The sequence below is a fragment of the Aythya marila genome (assembly GCF_965140915.1).
Source record: "Aythya marila genome assembly, chromosome: 12".
In the NCBI taxonomy this organism is placed as follows: Eukaryota; Metazoa; Chordata; class Aves; order Anseriformes; family Anatidae; genus Aythya; species Aythya marila.
Genome location: NC_139053.1, coordinates 21,625,385 through 21,645,817, shown reverse-complemented (window position 1 = coordinate 21,645,817; position 20,433 = coordinate 21,625,385). Strand labels below are relative to the sequence as shown.

Here is a 20,433-nt window from a genome sequence, read left to right as displayed (position 1 = left end):
CTTAAAAACATTAAATGCTCACAACTGTTTCAGGAAAGATACTTATCCTAACATCCAACCTAACCTCCCCCAGAGTAACTTAAGACTCTTCTCTCTCATCTTACCATTTGGTGCTTATGAGAAAAGCCCAATCCCCTCCTTGCTATAGCCTCCTTTAATGTAATTGTAAAGTGTGATAAGGTCTCCCCTGAGCCTCCTCCTTTTCTCCAAGCTAAACACCCCCAGTTCCCTCAGCTGTTCCTCGTAAGACTTGTTTTTCTGGACACCTCACCAGCTTCATTGCCTTTCTCTGGACACACTCCAGCACCTCTATGTCTTTCTTGTAGTTAGGGACCCAAAACTGAACACAGTATTTGAGACGTGGCCTCACCAGTGAGGAGTACAGACCAACAATCACTTCCCTAGTCCCACCGGCCACACTATTTCTGACACAAGTCAGGATGCTGTTGGCCTTCTTGGCCAGTTGAGCACACTGCTGGCTCTCATTCAGCCAGATATCACCCAACACCCCCAGGTCCCTTTCCACCAAGCAGCTTTCCAGCCACTCTTCCCCCAGCCCGTAGCATTGCATGAGGTTGTTGTGTCCCAAGTGCAGGACGTGGCACTTGGCCTTGTAGAACTTCATACAGTTGGCCTTGGTCCATTGGCCCAGCCTATCCAGATCCCTCTGGAGAGCCCTCCTACCCTTGAAGATCAACACTTGTGTCTAACTTGGTGTCATCTGAAAACTTATGGAGGGTGCACCCAATCCCCTCATCCATATCACTGATGAAGTAGTTTGCTTACCTTGATGGGAGTTCCACAAGGAGGTTGTAGCTCATATCCAAAACTTCCAGTTTCTTCGCTTCACAGGCCCAGTCTGGGACACACTGCAGCTGATTGCTGTCAAAAGGAGAAAAAGCTAGACACGAGCACTCCATATGGAATATGCCCTGTTTGAGTATGCCCTGCACAGCACTAGTGACAGCCAAACAAAAAAAAAAAAAGTAGAAAACGAACAATATCTGAGCTAGTCATGAGGAATTTATCTCATGGCCAACTGCATAATGCAAATTGAGCTGGTGCATGACTGGTAGAAAATACTGTTGCAAGGCTCTGATGATGAGGCTTTTGTTTGTTGAAAGCACTGACATAGAACTAGCCACCTTACGCTACCTTGCTATTGCGCTTCAACCCAAAACTGAAGCAAAATGTCATCAGATCCTCTGGGCATCCTATTTTATGGGTCCAACAATGCTGCTCTTGTGTGGATGTAAGCAATAAAGCCAACAGTGATGATCACCAGCATCCAAATGTTTGCACAACAGCTTCCCACCATTTGGCCCAGTAAACTGCCACAGGTTCAGTGATCCCTATTTGGCTTGTTTTGCTGATTACAGCCTACAGCTGAAGGACAGCTAATCACCAAGACACGTCAAACCGGTTCAGAGGGGCTTCTGGCCTGGGACACATTCAGTGTTGGGTTTTCCCGTTCTATTGTGAAGATGAAGTGCCTTTTCTCAATTGCTCTCAACTCTTTCAAAAGCTTAAAAGCTCCAGAAAATTTCTGCAGAAAACAACGAAGTGTTCAGATACATGCTTTATATTCTGTACTGTACAGTCACTTACTGGACGAGTTCTAGACATGTCAGTTGACCAGGAACTGGATAAACATTGACGGAAGTAAGACCTGAAGAAATAAAGCAAACAATTATGACTGCAGAGGGGAAAACATCAAAAAAGCACACAGACTAGCTAGCAAGTGAGACTCTCAGCCTTACTCTGCACATACTCAATGTCTCTACTATCCTTCTTAAGAAAGAGTTCACACTTCATACATCTTCTCACTATTCCATTCTCCATCTGCCACACGGGGCACCAGAACAAGGGAGAACAGTACTTCTTTGTGGACTCACAAGCAGTTGTTACTGGAATACAAAGTCCTTGAACAGCAACTCAGCAGTATAACCTCTCCCTGTTACAAAGCCAACGCACATACATCCAGAATGTGATCCCTATGAGCTGACCTCACAAGACCCATCATGTATGGTCTCACTACTGTAAAAATAATTGTACACGTTTCTTTTTGTGGGAGACAGCAAAGGGCTGCTTCTTTTACTCCCAAGGCTTGAAGGAGGAAGGCTGATGAAGAAGGTAAACAGACGTACAGTTGTTGTTGGCATAAAGGGCACGGAGGGAAAAGCCACTCAGCGTCAACTCTTTTAGCTTATTCCGTTCACAGTGCAGCTGCTCCAGGCTGCCCAATGAGCTGAGATCCAGGTCTGTCAGACGATTGTCTCGTAAATCCATGTAAGTCACAGATTTATTCCCCTCTGGAGTGTCATCCACTGCTCTCTTCAGGTTGTTCAGCCTAAACATTCAGAAATAAGAGGTACAAAGTCAGAAAATAGGACACTGAACACTGTATGTGAGTAAGAAGAGAGAAAAGGGGAGAACTGGTGAAGGCTAACCCCAAAGTACAGTGAGATATATGAGGAGCAATGGTGGATTTCAGGCAGTGAATATGATGAAAAATGGTTCCTATGTCTGCACTGCTAGATGAAACCATTCTACTAAATTTCCCAGAATTTAAGAGATTCTGAAGACTACAGTTTAGAAATTTGAAGCCAGGCCAATGGACAGTTACTTAGTACTGACAGAGCAAGCTAATACAGAGACCAGATAATAGGCCGCCTTGCCATAGACAGAAAATTCTTTGTCCCTCTCTGAGAGCTCTGCAGCTGGCAGCCTCAGGAATCAGGAATACATGTATACCCCTAATATACCTCTAGAGGAAAAAATGCGACAAAACAAAAAAAGGCTAAGAGAGATCAAAGCTAAGCTCATGGTAACAGCATATGAAAAAAAGGAAACTAGAGTACTAAGTCACATTTCTTGTATCCCTGCCCGTGGCAAGGGGGTTGGAACTAAAGTCCCTTTAGGTCTTTTAAGGTCCCTTCCAACACAAAGCATTCTGTGATTCCATGACTGAGTTGCTTCAGGCATTGCTCAGTTAGCCTAGTTTCTCTAAGTGAATCCTGCACACCCTCAGAAACAGAACTCCCTAAAAGTTAAAGAATCAGTAAGAGGTGAAAAAAACAGAACACCCAAATTATTGCAACATGTACCAGAATTTACGCAGCTCTTCTGCTGTAAAGAGAAAGCAGTAATCTGGCTTGTGTGTCTATTCGTAAGTGCAAGTTTACCCCTTACCTCAGGTCCACACTTTTGATGTGACTCATACGGTTCAGCACTGCAAGGTCCAGGGTCTCTAGCAAATTCCCCGCCAGTGCTAGTTTATCTAAAAAAGTTAGTTTCTCAAAAATTGCTGGTAGCTCACGGAAGTTATTGAAGGAAAGCCCAAGACAGCTGAGCTGCTGCAGACTTCCCAGCTCTTCTGGTAAGGATGTGAGGAAATTCCCATCTAGCCAGAAGCTCTGGAGACTGCAGCAGTGGAAAAAAAAAAGAAAGTAGTTCAGCAAAGAGTACTGAATGTCACATTTTGCATTTTCAGTGAATTCACCTGCATAACTGCAAGGTCTCAGTGTGGTTATTTTTAATGGTATTTATGGATACAGTTTTTATTCCTGTATCCGTAAAGTCACTGGAGTAATATTATCACTCAAGTAATAGTCTTGGAACTGCATATACACAACACCAAATAGTTCCTAAATTATTTTGGAGGTAAACTTCTAGTTATGACAATTTTTTATAAACAAAATAAAAATCACTACTTGTGTTGTAAATAAAGGATATTTAGTTAATCATTTGGTTTTCTACAAATTAAGAACTCATTTAGCATGCTGGACAATCTTTAAAAAACCTATGACAAAGTAAAAATTAAAAAGACAGCAGTAACACAACAGACCTCTCAAAGCCCATCACTTAGTAACAGAAACAATAAAGTCAACAACATCCAATCACTGAAGTCTCATATCACTATTGTGGCACTCAGTTATGGCACTTATGGCACAGTTTAATCACAATTCCTACCACACTAAAGCATTGATAACAGATTTTTAAATTCTAATCTCCCCAGCAGCCATTCAGAAAATAGTATTTCCAGGGTAGCTTTCTGTTACAAAATAAATTGCTTTGAAGTTTGTATGACTCTTGAGACTCGAGCCTCCAAAACACAATTCTTTTCTTATGACCACATTCCAACAAAGAACTTTCTCAATGGTGCTTATCAGTAGTAAAAATGCAGCTTGGGGCCATGAGAAGTTCTTGTAAAGAAGAAGTGCTGAAGGGGTCAAGAAGATAACTGGACCAATAACTAAGTTGTAATCCTCTGAAAACTTTAAGTCGGCGTGTGGATTACAGTTTGTGTACAGCCAAAAGTCCGCTCTGGAAATGCCTTACGTACACCCATTGTAGCTGCAGATATTCTTTTTTTTTTTTTCTTTTTAAAAAAAGATAAAAGCTGGAGGAAGAACAGGCCACAACGAACCAATAGCTCAACACCAACACTTATCCATTGCAAAACCAAAAGAAGTAATAGCTTTGCAATTAAATTTATCTAAGCTTAAGCTTTGGTGTATCCTGAGTATTCACAGACAAAACTGGAGAAGTTTTCCTCCAGCGAATATTTTAAGATAAATTTTTCAGAGGGGATCGCCTAACTACTTTCATGTTAAAAACTTCCTAACACAAAAAACAATCAATTTTGTAAAAAGCTATCAAAACACATGCACCATACACTAGTGTTAGAAAAAGCACTAGTCCTCTGTGAGAAATTACCACTGAAAAGTTTTAAACAATAAATTAAAACTTTAACAAAAACTGCATCTGTATAGAAAATGATAAATACAAATATTAAACAGAACTTTGGAAAGTCACAGTCCTCTGCAGCCGCAGAAAAACATGCATTGACATATTTGAGAAACAATAATCACAAACTGTCTTCAGACAATGCTTCATTTGCATGTTTCCTCATCTTTTCTACATCAGCATTTGAAACTGTTTTACACTAGTGATTAAGGAAGTGTAGCTGAGACTGTTCTTATACCTTAAACTTGTGTACAGTTAAAAAAATCTGCTATCCCTTTTGTGTAAAACACTTATAAATACTTCAGTGATATAACCGGCATGTTCTTGCTTATATAAATGAGGTCTCAGAATTCTGACAGGTGTGTATATTTTTATGTAGTTCTACAAAGCCTGGTTGATCTTTACAGATATTCACTGCAGTAATTTGTGGTTTCCGGAAATGTCCTTGACAGCATAATCTTTAGAAACTTCTAACTGCTCTTATGTAAACATTTTTTTTTTTAATGTTTAACCAATAAGGGAACACCATAACAGTAAAGAGAACAGAAAAGGCTTCACTGGGAATATATTCATAGGCTTAGAAGCCTTCAAGTCCATTGCAGTTCAGCAAGGTGGCACTTGTGGTTCAAGGCATGGTAGCTGACTGTTAAGTGTCCTCCAAGGCCACTTCAAAACAGACAAAATCCATTAGTCTCCACTATTACAAAACTGATTTACCACAGTGTGTTTTAGTTAGTAGAATAGACAGGAAGTCATCACAAATAATGAGCAGTAACTTACTATATACCAGTAACTTTTTAAAAGACAAATGTATAAAAGTATTGTGATATCTTTATTTGGAAGGAAAAACGAGCCTTATTGCCGGTCTTAGTTCTCAACCCTCTACTGGACTTGTATGTACCATTCAGTCTTCAGGGAAGAACTGGCTGACCAGCACTCATACTTTCGTAAGTAGCACCTTTACGTCAGCTGTGCTCAACTGAAACATTAAGAAAGTTTATGACAAGGGAAAGAAAAATACACAGAAAAGAACTATACACTCACTTCAGTAGTTTGCCAATCTGTGTTGGCAAGCAATGTAGTCCATTACAGGAGACATTAAGCTCTGTCAGAGTAGAGATCTCACACAGTGATAGAGGAAACTCTCCAAGTCTATTATGAGACAGGTTCAGGCTCTTCAACTGAGAAAACCTAGTGGCAAGAATATCAGTTAATTTGCAAATCTCCATGCTCTCAAAGCAAAAACTTACAGTCACAAGGTGTCTTTGTACACTGATGATAGTCATCTAAGTCATTACGTCAGTTTCTACACAAGTTTGATTTTAAGTCACTGATACTTTATATCTCAGTGGTAACACTGAAAGTGATCAAATACATTTTTACTGCAGAAACAGACAAGAACCTTTTAGCTTGATTCCTGGCAGACCTTCTATGAGTAACTGTTACTAAATTAGGGACAACTAAAAATCCTCAGTTCAATAAATTTACCTTGCAAGAATTATTTGGAGTACCAATCTACCATTGTGAAGCTGGGGAAGACAAGACTAAAACAAACTGTGACTAGTCTGAGAATAGATCAGAAGAGGGGGATACCCTTTCAAGCTAGGCACAACAGAAGGCCTAGTAGAGCTGTAAAAGGGAAAGGCAAGAACGCTCTGAAAGCATCATAAGATGACGACATTATACTTCCATACCATCACATCTGCTACTCTCTTACAAGTTGAGAAAGTAAAGCTGGAGTCTCACAGGCCCTCTGCCCATTTCAAATGAACATTAACATTCAGAACTTACTGAGAAGGCTTTTTCAGATCTCCACTTCTTCCTACAGACTCTTACCCACAACAACAGCACTACATTTTTCCTCACCTTTTATTTTATACCCCAAAATGCTCTCAGTTTAGCAAGCAGCCTTATATTAGTATTGCATCCTGTCTATACAACCAGTGTGTCCCTCTACTAGACTCATCTGAGATAACATTTAACACAAAGAATTTGTGGAAGGGAGTTCACAAATACCATAAACTTCTGTAAGCTTTTATCTGCCTGCATTGCCCAGCTCTGCTTCCTAGTTCCTTCATTTGTTAGAGCTTCCTGAAGATCAATCTTTTAACATCCCATAAGAACAGGCAATACACTCCCTTCCCTTCATCCCTGGATGCACATGTGCAGAACTCCAAATGTAGACGAAAAATAATTCTTTGCAGACCTGCAAAGGGAGTCAAGACTCCCTGCTCCACATGATCTCATAAAATTGTGTCGTAGGTTGAGGTAGATGATGTCTTGACTGTAGAAGAGGTACTCAGGTACTTCCTCAAGGCTGTAGCATGAAAGATCAACCATGCTAAGTCGCATAGACACAACCTGAAAAGAAAAAGGAAGAGTTGCAGCTGTGCAACAATTCTTCTATGGCAGTCTAATGGTCTTAAAAAAACAAAGAATGTAAATTGTTTACTACTTGCAAGAAAATGAAAGAATGCTCTTGTATCCACCAAACACAGGTAGAGCCCATGCAGGAAATCAAGTCCATGGAGTATGAACTTATGTCATTTGCTGCTACTGTCTCTGCAAGCCCCATAACAAGGAGGCACTTCTTGATATCAACAAGAACATACACAAAGCTCTGCTTTGTAGGTACAACGGATGCTCACTAAAAGCTGGACTGTAAGAGAACCAACCTAATAGAGAAAAACATACCTCTAGCTGAGATAATTGCTGAGAAAGCATAGTCTCCGAGTGCCTTCCAAAGATACAAATTGCAAAAAGGAATCAGCTGACCTTCCAGTTTTGTCTTTTGGTGCTTACAGAACCTCTTTTTGGCCTACCTGCTTCTTCTGACTTATTGTTTGCTTGTTCAGGGTATAATATTGGAAAACTTCTGCTATGATGAAAAGGCTTCATACATTATACTTTTGCAACATTTCATAAAGCATCTGCAAATATCAGATCTCCTTTAATTAAATGTTTTTGAGGCTTTATATGCTTAATTCCAGATTTTATGACGTATTTTATCCTGCAACTCATTTCATATTTCATAGTATTATATATACGAGGTCAAAGTGCGGGCCAGCACTGTGCTATCACCACCTAATTGTACTTCCACGTGGAATACAGACGCAGCTCTAAACAAGCTACGCTTCCATTGCTGATCTATGATCTCTGTGCTAGTTAACTCAAACCTATCAGAGTGCTATTCCAGGCCACAGGTCAGAGTCAGATATGGCAGCAGAAGCATTTAATAGGTTTTTATGGTTTTAGGGTTTGTTCTAGTGACATGTGATAAGCTATTCTCAGTAGGTGTGGGGGGTTAAAAAATGCAGAACTACTAGTCAACATTGTTGAACAGGCAGAGCCCCAAGAAAATGCTAAAAGAAAGTCTCTGTAGTTGTGAGTACCTAAGAGATGAAGAAAGCTGGAAAGCATCCCAGGCACTTTCTCCAGAACCCAAGTATAATGTCTGCCTGCAGACCAAGCACGTATCACAAATGCCATCTTACCCTCAGTACCCACCACCCCAAAGTACTGCAGTCTCTAGGCCCTCACCGTGGATGCCTGTCGGTGCCACCGCTGGCACTCTGCCAGCGTTTCAAAGGAGACATGGTATGTTTGAGCTTGTGCTCCAGCAGATGTGAAAGCAAGAGTGTACTGCCGACGTTTCATTTCTTCCACCTGCAAAGGGAGAAATGAAAACACAGCAGTCTGCCTAAACTCCAGCATTACAGTGGATCTGAAGTCTAGAGTACAGAGTACCAGTAACATTGTCTCTTGCTGAAAACTGTTGTGAGAAACACAGGAGTAAATCCTTCTTAATGTCTTTCTGCTGAAGTAGATCCCATAAATAATCATCTCCAGAATGGCTATTCATAACAAAGGCTACTAACATGAATTCATAAGCGGTGTCTCTTCAAGCATTTTATTAGCCTCAGGACTACCTATGCAAAGCAAGTAGAAAACGGTTGTGTAATTGTCTCTGCACCTGATAATACAGTAATACAGCCTAGATTAACCTCTTGTGTATAATACCCATCATTATAATCCTTTCTTCCTTTCTAATCTACAGGAAGCTACCAAATACAAAAACGTCTTACCTTCCCTCCAACAAGAGGCAAGATGTGCATCTTCCCTGTGTGGCTATCTTTCACAGAGGATACAATGAGGCAGGTACCACAGAGAATTACTAAGCGTTCAGCCCATTTGTGCAACTGGGTCTTTCCTTTGCGTACATTATAGATTCCAGAGAGCAGGATGCGATCTAACTGTTCTACTTGACATGGCTTTTCTGAAGAAAAAGGGGACATTTGTGTTTACTTTCCATTTGTTCCTCATTCTCAGCTGTGAGTTCAAATAGAAACACAGCAGTAACAAGCATTATAAAAGGTGAGCAAAGACAAGACACACAGTTATACTTAAAACAAAAATCTCATGCAGAAGACAAGCAACTTAGGGCAGTAATGTCTGAAAAGCACTCCCTTTATGACTTTCAGCACAATGTTACCACGTAGTGCATTTTTAATCTACAGCTAATTACTGTCCTTGGCAAACTTACGCACTTGCCAAACATCTTTCTTTGAGATGCAGTAAAAAAGCGATTACAAACTCATTGAGTCAGCACCATCAAATAGGTGGCTTCTACTGTCCTTTAAAGGGAGGCTTGGGAAAATCAACTACAGAAGAACGGCAGTTATTTCCTGAAGATGATTTAAGTGAAAGGACTAGAGCACTGGCTGACTATAGCTGTGCTACGAGCACTGCTAGCCGTGGAGCACTAAACCATAGAAAAACACCAAAGAGCATGTATCTGAAGTACAGGAAAAAAGTCTTGGGACTAGCAGTAAAAGCAGGCCCGAAAAATGTGAAAAATATAAATGCCTCTTGTTGGTCCTTCTCCTGAAGGAAACGGGACTTTGTAAACATCACCAGAAATTAGGAAGATGGAAAAGATGAACCTGCATGCTAACTGACTATTTACCATTCAGAGATTATCATTTTCTGAGATTTTTCTCTTTTTGAATACAGAATGCTAGCTGCTTTGGACTTCCACTCTGAATCCCAGCTATTTCACAACTATAGATACGCGTATGAATGGTCTTAATCTCTACGGATAAAGGAATTCCCTGTCACTCTGCAGCTCCTAAGCTTGGCAACTCTAATTAAATACCTCAGGAATTGCACAAGCCCAGCTATAGCAACACAAGGAATCAAGAGAATTCCCCCACAGAGAGAGTGTGCTTGACACTCACGCACAATTCACACTTGTCACATCTGACATAGATGGACAGCCTGATGGCCCTGGAGAGCTTCTTCCATTCGAACTGTTGCTGAGGCATGTAAAAACCCCTCTCTGGGTCACTGACCTCTATGCTTCAAGTGACTTCCATTGAAGTGAAGACACACACCCCCACTCCTTCTCCCAGCCAATCTAACCTGTTCTTTCCCCTCATAAAACTCTTGGGTCCCTATGAGCATCTCAACAACCAGACTTCAGGAAGCATGCTTCCTTCCTACTGCTGATCAATGTAAGATTTCAATTAAAAGGTTCTACCACTTGTAGTCTCACCACTCCACCTGGGCATAAGGAACCCCCATGCACAAGGAAAAGAAACAACCACAATGGACCACATAAGAAAAGCAGACAAATGCAGAAACACACCAGAGAAATCCAAGCCACATCACCACAGTGTGAAGGAAATATGAAAGCTACTCAGTGCTCTAAGTAATGTTTCTCTACCTGAAATGCATTACTCCTTTCCCTGTTCTCAGCTGCAGGCTTTGCAGAATTACCACATAATCCTCCATAGCGTTTCCTCTCTTTATTTCCTCCCCTACCTTTAAGAACTGCTTTCTTAGCATCTGCTTTTAACTTTGTTAAAACAGGCCTCCTGAATACTCTTCAACCATTATGCTTTCTCCTTTACCATCTCTTTCTAGGCAGGACTATCCTCCCATGCTACTTGTTTCCATGATGCTGAGTCACTGTTTCTGAATTTTCTGCAGTTCCTGTTCGATATACCCAAACTGCATTCCTCATTTTTCCTCTCAAAAGTTCTCTGCAGCCCTGTTCCTGATGACTTTATTTTAAACATAAAACAATCAAACGATGGCCAGTAGCTTAGTCAGCCTACCCAGCTGTGCGATGGAAAAGAAACTTTCTATTAAAACCTCTTGACTTTTTTCTGAAATGCAAAAAATAAGCAGCTATAACATTGAAAGTAATAAAATTATTAACTTCCTTACCCCTTATTTCTTTTATTTTCCTCTCCAGCGAATTCATTTTCTGACTGCTAGCACTGTGCACTAACTGGCCTATGACTATTGTTCTGTCATACCTTATGCACATGATATCCTGCCCAAACTGACTCAGTAGGCCACTCAGAAGTCTCACTTCTGCAATGAAACGCACTGGGGTTTTGATGGCAACTTGCATTTTTATTAACCAGCTGGCACTCTCACTCATTTTTTTTTACAGGCTGTGGAAGTATTTGGCCAAGACCTTCCTCACCCATATCCATATACACTTTGAAAATAGGCTGCAGTAGAAATGGCATACCTGGACTAAAATGCAGTGTTTCTGATCGCATTAGGAGTTCTAAGACATTCACTATGACATAAAAAACTATGGGCAACACAGCAATCCTGTGTCTTCCTATGGAGCTGTCTTTTCTCCAAGCCACAGACAGGGGCAAGAGAAGGACAAAAAAACCCTTTGCCTTTTCTACTAATTTTGAAAACTCATTATTTTAAGAAATGCTTTCTGATACTTTGGGTTCCATCTCATAGTTAAAGCTATGGGAACAGTGACACTGTGCACACATACAAGTTCTTACCACTATAAAAGCGGATCATACAGCTGAGATCAGAGTTTGCTGCCTCTTCCTGCATTCTGACAGGATCATCGAAACCCAGCCCAGCCAAGTAGTCATACACAATCTGAAGGGGTTTTTCTGTGGGCTCCAGCCTCCTGTCAAAACATACAAGAAAGTAGTTTAAGAGCTTGAACAAGTTTAAATATGTCTCATTGCAGCTAGAGTGCAAGGAATACTGACAGTGGTTGCTCTGCATCTCTCAAAAGGTCTGGCAAGCACACACACATGGGGTCCGTGCTTCCTGCTTGTTAAGCGACAATTGAGAACTGCAGCACTCGAAGAATTGTATTGCAGAAGGGAAATGGAGAGGAAAAACAACAGGTAAAAGCCATACAACACACAGTGATAGTTCCCTTTCCATGATTTAAGGAGTACCAGGAAGAAACAATGACAAGAAACAATACCAGAAATAATGCACAAAAACCAGACCCTAAATAATAATGGAAACCCTATTTATAATGACTAAAAGATTTAAAAGAACTGTACTTAAGTTTCTGTTCCAAATGCAGCTGGGAAAAAAGCACAAGAGAAACCTCCAGAAGAATCACTTCTCATAAGACAGAAAAAAATTCCCATTCTCTTTAGCTCTCATCAAATCAAGATTTTCATGTTTTGTCAAATTAACTTAAATGGTACATTTAAAGAAAAAGACATTTTTAGAACTGCAACAGATCATATAAAAGACTCAGGGACTAATATGGTTAAATAGGAATAAAAGATTTCTACCCAAACATCACGTTTAATATATTCAAAACTAAAAAGACATTTTCTGATCCTCTAATCTCACTGCTTCCAGAGACCGAATTATTTTCCAAAATAAAATAAAATAAAATATTAAAAAGAATTCCAGCTAAATTAGAAGTTTAACTTTAAGGAAGAAAAAAAAATAGAGAATGGTTTGGGTTGGAAAGGACCTTTAGGATCATGTAGTTCCAGCCCCCCTGCCATGGGCAGGGACACCTTCCACCAGACCAGTTTCTCAAAGCCCCATCCAGCCTGGCTTTGAACAATTCCAGGGATGGGGCATTCCTTGGGCAGCCTTTTCCAGTGCCTCACCACCCTCTGAATGAAGAATTTCTTCCTTAAATATTAATGTAAAAGATTAAGCACTGAAAATCTAAGATGGGAGTTAAAATAAATTTATTTACTAAAAAACAAAACAAAACAAAACTATCCTTGCTTCTAATCTATATGTGCCTAACTTCAGGCAACAGCCACTAGACCTTTACTTGCCTATCCTTTAAGCAGGTACATGCAAACCACAGTACATTTCAAACTTTCTCTTCAAGTTTTGTTTTGAAGCGTATCAACATTCTGGAAGTGCTAGCATCATGACTGTTCACTGTATCCATGCACTGACTACTTGGTAGCATAAAGACTCAACAGTATTTATATTCCCGGATCAAACCTGCTCTCACCTGTGTGGCACATTCATTCATACCTTTCAATCCACATGTCCTCTTGAATTGCGCTTTTTATGAGTTACAGCCCCCTTCCTCTACTCTTCAGTAATTAGCAAATTTGGCTTTTACATAAATATTTCCAGTGATATAGAAAAGCAATCTGCCCCAGAGAATACTGTATATTAAACCACCTATATCAACCTGTAGCACTGACTTCACAGTATTCATCACTCCCTGACTCCCTTCCTGAATTTTTGCCATCCTTTTTGTCAAGGATTATTAACAGAGCAACTGAAAAGCATACATCTACTTTTCTTTATTCATACACCAATCCTCCATTCAAAAAACCCACCCTTACACTGAATAACAATTTCTAATTTGTAAGGAATCAGCCAATGGGTTTCAATGGTCTGTGCACTGCTTTTCTATCAACGATATCAGAATATCATGCAGTGCAACAAATGACTAATGCCTTTGACGACCATGACTGAAATTTCAAAGCATCAAGTTTGTTCAATAAGACCTATTTTCTTCTAAACTTTGTTAACTTGCATATATCATTCATACAGCATGTCCTAACGTGAAATGTTTTATTACTTTATACTCCAAACCTTTCTGCTTCTCAGCTAAAGAACGAAAACCATTTTTCATTCTTTTTAACAATTATTCTCTAGCATTTCCAATTACTGACAGCCTTGCAGGCGTCATCTCATTATTAAGGCAGTACTGATTTCACAAAACATGCACCATTTATAAATATATAATCATCCAGACTTCCTCTGTAGACAATAGGACACGCCTCGAAAAGTTAAATGACCTCAGGTATTCCAAACATATACATTACAACTTTTCCACTGCACACACAGGAATTCTGGAGCAGAAACTCAAGCAGTTATGGTCCAAAACAACAAAGTTCCTAGCCTAAAAAAACAATGGGGTTGGCATGCAGCTGATTCATAAATTACTACCACTAGATGTTTGCTAAGCCTAGCTAGGGTAAATTTATATATATTTTTTTAAACATGGAAATATATCTACTTCTTATCCAAAAGGCTGTACATGAAATATTCCCCCTGGAAGAAGTCTTTTGAAATAATCTGGGGAGGTTATAAGCAAGGACCAGATCCTATGCTATTCAGATACTATCCTATTTCCAAAACAAAATGGAAAATAGCTTCCAGTTTGCAGTCAAGAACGGAAATTCAAGCAGTGCACCATCAGCAGCACTCACCTGTACCATCTACACCATTCATTTGCACCTCCACCAACCATTCAGATACTGGTTATAGTTTTGGAACTCCTAGAAAAAGATGCCAATCCAGCTAAGGTAGAGAGCTCTTTGTACAATCAGCATGAAAAGCTCATTTCGTGAAAAGCTTTTTCTTTCCCTGTTTTGCAAGATGGACATGGGACAAGAGATTGGTTCAAAACAGTGCAATACTATCAGTGCTTCTCTCTTTGCATATTTCTTCCATTCAAATACAAGCTCTCAGTCTTTTTCAGGACCTTCAGTTGAGATCCAGAAGCTTAGAGAGCAAAGGACTCTCTAAGTATGTACCTAAGGTTTAAGTTATCACTTACTTTTTATGCTACAGAAACAGCAGCGAACATGACACCAAACTTTAAAAAGAACTTTCCAATGTATTCTTAAAAATGACAAACCTGTGTATCTGTCTCCTGTAACAGGCAAGGGACTAGAAACTGGAATAAATAATAGGTTGCACCAAACAATTCAGACTTTCAACACACCAAACCCTGATGTATTCTATAACTTTAATTGCAGAAATCAAGAGGAATATGAGAGATTTGACTGGATCTCCAAATACCTAGCCTAAGTGTCCCTTGACTACTCTCAGATTCCAATTCTTCTGCTACTAAAGCCTTGTGCTTGACAGAAAGCAGCTTTTTCAGCACGTGACCCATGGCTTAGGAACTGTAAATGCTTGAATATCATTCATGAACAGTTCAAGTAGTCTGCATCTAGATTTCCTACTGTTACACCAAGAAAAAAAATTAAAAATCCACTGAAACACTAGTTTGGTTGCTGAACAAACTGAAGTGTTTAGAAGCATGTATTGTACAATATAATACTTGCACATCAGAATTCAAGAAGAACCTTAATACAGCAAAGGGTTAAGCACTTTTCATAAAACAATAATATTCAAATTAAATCACAGTTTTACAGTGCTTAACACTCTGAGGTACAGTACTGTGGTTTACCATCTTGAAAAAGGAGGATACTCTATGCTGGCACACTTGCCCCCAAGATAAGATCTGTTTTTTCATTGCTTTTATTCTTCTCATCTTTCACATCAGCAAGAATTACCGCTGCAGGGATCTTGTAGGATTTCAAAATGTTAGTTTGAAAAAAAACACACCCTACTTTTCCTTCTTGACCATATGAATCAAGCTGATATGTTTCCAGAAATACCTTCACTTTTGTTTATTTTCTAAACAAAACAAACATACAAAAAGAACATTTGCAGTAATACCTACTCAAGCCTAATACCTATACCAACATCTCTCTCTCGACATAAAACCTTAACTATCTGAAGCTCAGTCAAAAGTTTACGCAGCATTACTGCAACTTCTAAGTTTGGTCGCTACTGACTGAAAGGCAAGAGCCTTGCCAAGAAATTAAGCCTTCTGAATTCTTCAACTTGTCTGCAAAAATCTACAAGCTATTCCAATTTCATTACCTGGCAGAAGTATGCAAGATAACAGGAAAAAAAATACCTGAAAAGCCATGTGCACGCAAGATAAATGACTTGCCCCTCAGTGCAGGGAGTGTGGCTTGGTGAGACACCTCAAGTGTGAGGGCAGAGTCGTTCTTATGGCACTAGCCATACACCGTGCCCGATGAGCACTAGCACAGAGTCCAGACATTTGCTGGTAACACCCACAGGTGCCGCAAAGGGCTTTGCAAATAAAGCAATGAACAAAACAGCTCGTTGCCTACTGACCACATTCAAATCAGGATATAAAGCAATCCACTGAATACCTCTGGGGACACTCTGGTGTCCTGACTGAACTGATCACTGGTCCAAGTTCTTGTTAAGAGCCATGTAATTTACTTAAAAAAAATAAATAATAAAAAATAGCAAAAGTCTGGAAAGCAGGAAACAGAATACCAAAACAAGTATTTGGAACAAGTGGCTGTAATGGCAATTTCTATAAAAAATTTCTATGCTATCACAACCAAGGCCAACAGGTTCTGAACACAACTGTTAGAGCTTGAGAAAGAAAAGTATGTTTTCCCTTTGAGAAACAAGTAACATGATATGCAACTTAAATTGGCACTGCACATTAGAAATGTGCAAAACATCTCATGAGCTGTGCAACAAACACTGAATACTAACACACATGGAGAAAACCATGGCAGTCAAAGCAGCTGCAATTTGACACAAACAGCCCACTATATCCACATCAGTATCACACAGCAGGTACTAGCCACTTTCACTAAGTCAGAGAAGCAGCTCTACTGAGTGACAGTGTAACGAGTAATGAAAGAGAAAAGACAAAAAATCAGCAGGTCTCACATGCAGCTCTTCTTCATGAGCAAAAATCAAGTTTTCAAATCGTCATAGTTTATATTTTTGTTGTGAGGGGTAAGCATACCAAAAAAAAAGTAATAAAGCTACTTTTATTTAATCCTCTCCTCTGCAGGAAGGTCTAATTTCTGAATAGAAAAGAATGCTAACAAAGAAAGATTCCAGCTAGATCTCTAAAGTTTCTTGAAGCACACTATGTAGGAGAGAAGAATGTTCTGACAGAAACTGACTTCCCTGTACACATACTTAAAAGAGAAATGCAGAAATATCACGAGGACACCACAATATTTAAAGTGAAAAAGTTTTCTGTTATTCTTCCACTTACTGACCAGTCTGTGTTCAGTCTTCTGAGTCAGGTGCCAAATCAACCTTTGCCACTATCTGGTTTGGAGAGAAAGTCACCTATTGATACTTAAAAGGGTGAGGAATTCAGTTGTTTAGGAGACAAGTTGTGGTGGTTTTACCGTGCTGGGCAGCTAAACCCCACAACCGCTCTCTCACTCCCCCTCCTTTAGATAAGGAGGGGGAGAAGTAAAGCAAAGAACAACTCACGGGTTGAGATAAGGATAATTTAATTAAAGGGAAATAATTATAATAATTAAATAAAGACTACCATGAACTAAACAACTTAACTAAGGGGAAAATAAAAGGGAAAGGGGAAAAAGGGAGGAAAACAAACAAACAAAATAAATGAAAGCTATATGGAAGTGCAGAGGAAAGAAATTACTCTCTACTTCCCACAAATGAGCGATGATTGACCACGTCCTTGAAGCAAGGCCTCAACGCACGCAGCCGGTGTTCGAGAGGAGGACCGACGTCTTCTCAACGAGAGCCCACCCCTCCCCTCTTCTTCCTGTTTCCACCTTTTATTGCTGAGTGTGACACCACATGGTATGGAATATCCCTTTGATTGGTTTAGGTCAGCTGCCCTAGTGATGTTTCTCTCCTCACTTTTTGCCCACCCCCTAGGAGGGTTAGAGAAAGGCCCAATGCTGTGCCACTGCTGCTCAGCAGTAGACACAACACTGGTGTGATAACACTGCTGTGATAACACTGCTGTTCCAGCTACAAGTACAGAGTACGGCACTGAATGGGCTGCTGCCGGGAAAGTTAACATTCCAGCCAGACCCAGTACACAAGTGTATCAATGGTAAAATGCAAACGGATGCTTAACTGAGTAATCTGTGCTCACGAACACATTATTAAAGTAGTCAGCAAACTTTGTTCAAGGCAAGGATTATCTCAAGAGGGCACGGGGATATCTTGAGCATTCTGTCATCTTCCTGTGGAAACGCAAGCAGGTGCCATCTGTGACTGCTTCCTGTTACTAACAGAGATGGTTACTGAAGCAATACCGGTAACTCCCATTTCAGAGAAGAGAATTTCTTCGTGGAAAGGGTGGTTAGGCATTGCAACAGGCTGCCCAGGGCAGTGGTGGAGTCGCCATCCCTGGAGGTGTTTAAGAGACACGTGGATGAGGCGCATAGGGACATGGTTTAACTGTGGAGCTGCAGTGTTAGGTGCATGGTTGGACTCAATGATCTAAAAGGTTGTTTCCAACCTAAACAATTCTATGACTCTGAGAACATCCCCCCCCCGAGTGGTAAGTAGTTCAAAGTAGTTCAGGAATCTCTTCTGTAGCAAAGACGTCTCTAGAATTACAAAAGCAACAGACACACAGTAATCAAGAGCTTTCCAAGAATCTGAAGACAAAACTTGAGTAAGTGCATGATACAGCAAGATGCAATAAACTAACAAGAAAACATTTACAACTTGGTACTTGCTTCCAGAACTCATGTCGGAACAAATTTACCAAAACATTGCAAAGCCTGACACAAGTCAAAGACAGGCACTGCTACCTAGCGTGAGAAGAGACATGAGAATTCAAACACATAAGCCATTTCAAGAGCTCAAAAAAGTCAAAACATCCCTCTCTGAACAAACCTCCAAGAGTTACCTAGTCTTCTTTGAGATCTGCAATAAAGGGTCTTTTTTTCTGAATGTTCGGAAGTTTGCTTGCTGCTATAGTACAAAACAAAACAATTTCCTTATAAATACTTCAAGCAATTAATTTTCAGCTACCTCCATGACTGCAATGAAGTATCTGCATATCCTCATACCACATTTATAACTAACCTTTCCCTAGTTCCTAAAGACCAGGCTGAGCAAAGCAAAAAGGTCCAAATAACTTTTTTCAAGTATCCTTTTTAACAGTGTCATAGACTCACAGAATGGTTTGGGTTGGAAGCCCTCCTGTTGTGTGTGAGGTTCCCCTCCCTCCTACCCCACCACGGGCAGGGACCCCTCCCACCAGCCCAGGCTTCTCCCAGACCCATCCAGCCTGGCCTTGGGCACTGCCAGGGATGGGGCGTCCACAGCTGCTCTGAGCAGCCTGTGCCAGTGTTTCCCCACCCTCATCATGATGAATTTTTGCCTTATATCTAACCTAAACCTACCCTTTTTTAGTTTAAAATCGTTACCCCTTGTTCTATCTCTACAGTCCCTGATAAAGAGTCCCTCCCCAGCTACATCTATGCCTATCTTTAATAGTTATATACCTGGGAACTCTTATGAAAAAAAAAAGAACCACCACACACACATACACAAAGACTAATGTATAAATCTTACATGAGTGACTGTTAAAGCACTTTACATGTTTCACTGGCTCAGAATAACTGCGCACAGCCTCCTAAATTGCTCAAGTTTTCTTGACACTGAAGCGTCCCTAAAACAGAACATAAAGGTGGAGCATACAAACAGCAACCTGTACCTACAAAATGAGGTCATGTTTCTGGTTGGAGCAGCCGCCAAACCCTCCCAGCTACAACACCTATGGCTTGACTAAGGGAGATGTAAGCAGCTCACCACTACTTTGTTTTTATGAATTACGTTACTCAAGGCTGTATCTGACACCTACCATCTCCGTCCTGCATTTATACTACTTACATACACAGAGAAGAGGGCCCCGCAAGACTAAAACAAATATTTCTTGATACCAACCTATCCTCTCTCAGCCCTCACCTGACCAGGTCTCCGTGAAGCTGCAAGAAGAGGTTTTTTCTCTCTTCTCCATCACATATCTCGGAGGCGGGGGTGTCCACCGTACAGAGGACCAGGCGTAAGTCAGAGGAAGCACAAGACGCGGAATCTCGTCCGTAAACGTACACGCAGCCTCGTCCAGCATCCTCCCTCAGCCAGTCCCTCTCGCGGGAGCCAAAGCGAGTCCTGTTCAAGCAGCTCCTGCTCCCGTTGCGCTTCACGTTTCTCTGCAAGGAACCGCGGCGTCAGCAGCCGCCTCCGAACCGGCGCCCGGCCGCCCCCCGTGCCCGGCGGCGGCAGCCGGCCGCTCCGAGCCGACCTGCCCCCGCGGCCGGGCGGCACGGCGAGGCCCGGCCCGAGGCCCGGCCAGACCCCCGGCTCCCGCCCCGCCGGGCCCCCGCCCCGCGAGCCTCGGCACCCCGCGGGCCCCGGCCACTGAGGGGCCGCCGCCCCCGTCCCGACAGCCCCGGCAAGGTCGAGGCGGGCATCGCCCCGGGGCGCGGCGCTGCGCTGCCGCCGCCCCCCAGCCCGCCGAGCTGCCGGGAAGGGCCGGCGGAACGGGGCGGCCCCCGCGAGGCGCAGGCCCCGGCCCCGGCCCCCTCCTCACCTTCAGCACCCGGATGCCGCCGCGGGGCCCTGCCCGGCCCCCCCGTGCGCCGCCGCCGCCGCCACCACCACCCCCGCCCGCCGCCGCCGCCGCCTCGTCCTCCTCGGGCTCCGGCTCCGGCCCCTCCCTGGGCCCGGGCCCCGTCCCGGCCTCCCCCATCGCCCGCCGGACGCCGAGACCTCGGACGGCGGCGGCGGCCCCGGCCCCGCTCGGCGCAGGCCCCG

At 41.8% G+C, this 20,433-nt stretch overlaps 1 protein-coding gene across 1 annotated transcript in view; it reads right to left on the bottom strand.

The window, feature by feature from the left end:
- Window positions 1–20,400, bottom strand: part of PHLPP2 (PH domain and leucine rich repeat protein phosphatase 2) — a 28,621-nt gene extending 8,221 nt beyond the window's left edge. Inside the window, exons 1-11 of the mRNA XM_082770372.1 lie at window positions 20,210–20,400; window positions 19,585–19,829; window positions 11,571–11,704; window positions 8,835–9,025; window positions 8,290–8,415; window positions 6,956–7,110; window positions 5,794–5,940; window positions 3,193–3,423; window positions 2,148–2,350; window positions 1,609–1,669; window positions 787–882 (exon numbers count right to left, since the gene is read on the bottom strand). Coding sequence (XP_082626498.1) covers window positions 787–882; window positions 1,609–1,669; window positions 2,148–2,350; window positions 3,193–3,423; window positions 5,794–5,940; window positions 6,956–7,110; window positions 8,290–8,415; window positions 8,835–9,025; window positions 11,571–11,704; window positions 19,585–19,829; window positions 20,210–20,368 — 1,748 coding nt within the window. The 5' untranslated portion in view covers window positions 20,369–20,400. The remainder of the gene's footprint in view (window positions 1–786; window positions 883–1,608; window positions 1,670–2,147; window positions 2,351–3,192; window positions 3,424–5,793; window positions 5,941–6,955; window positions 7,111–8,289; window positions 8,416–8,834; window positions 9,026–11,570; window positions 11,705–19,584; window positions 19,830–20,209) is intronic.
- Window positions 20,401–20,433: the final 33 nt, after the last annotated feature.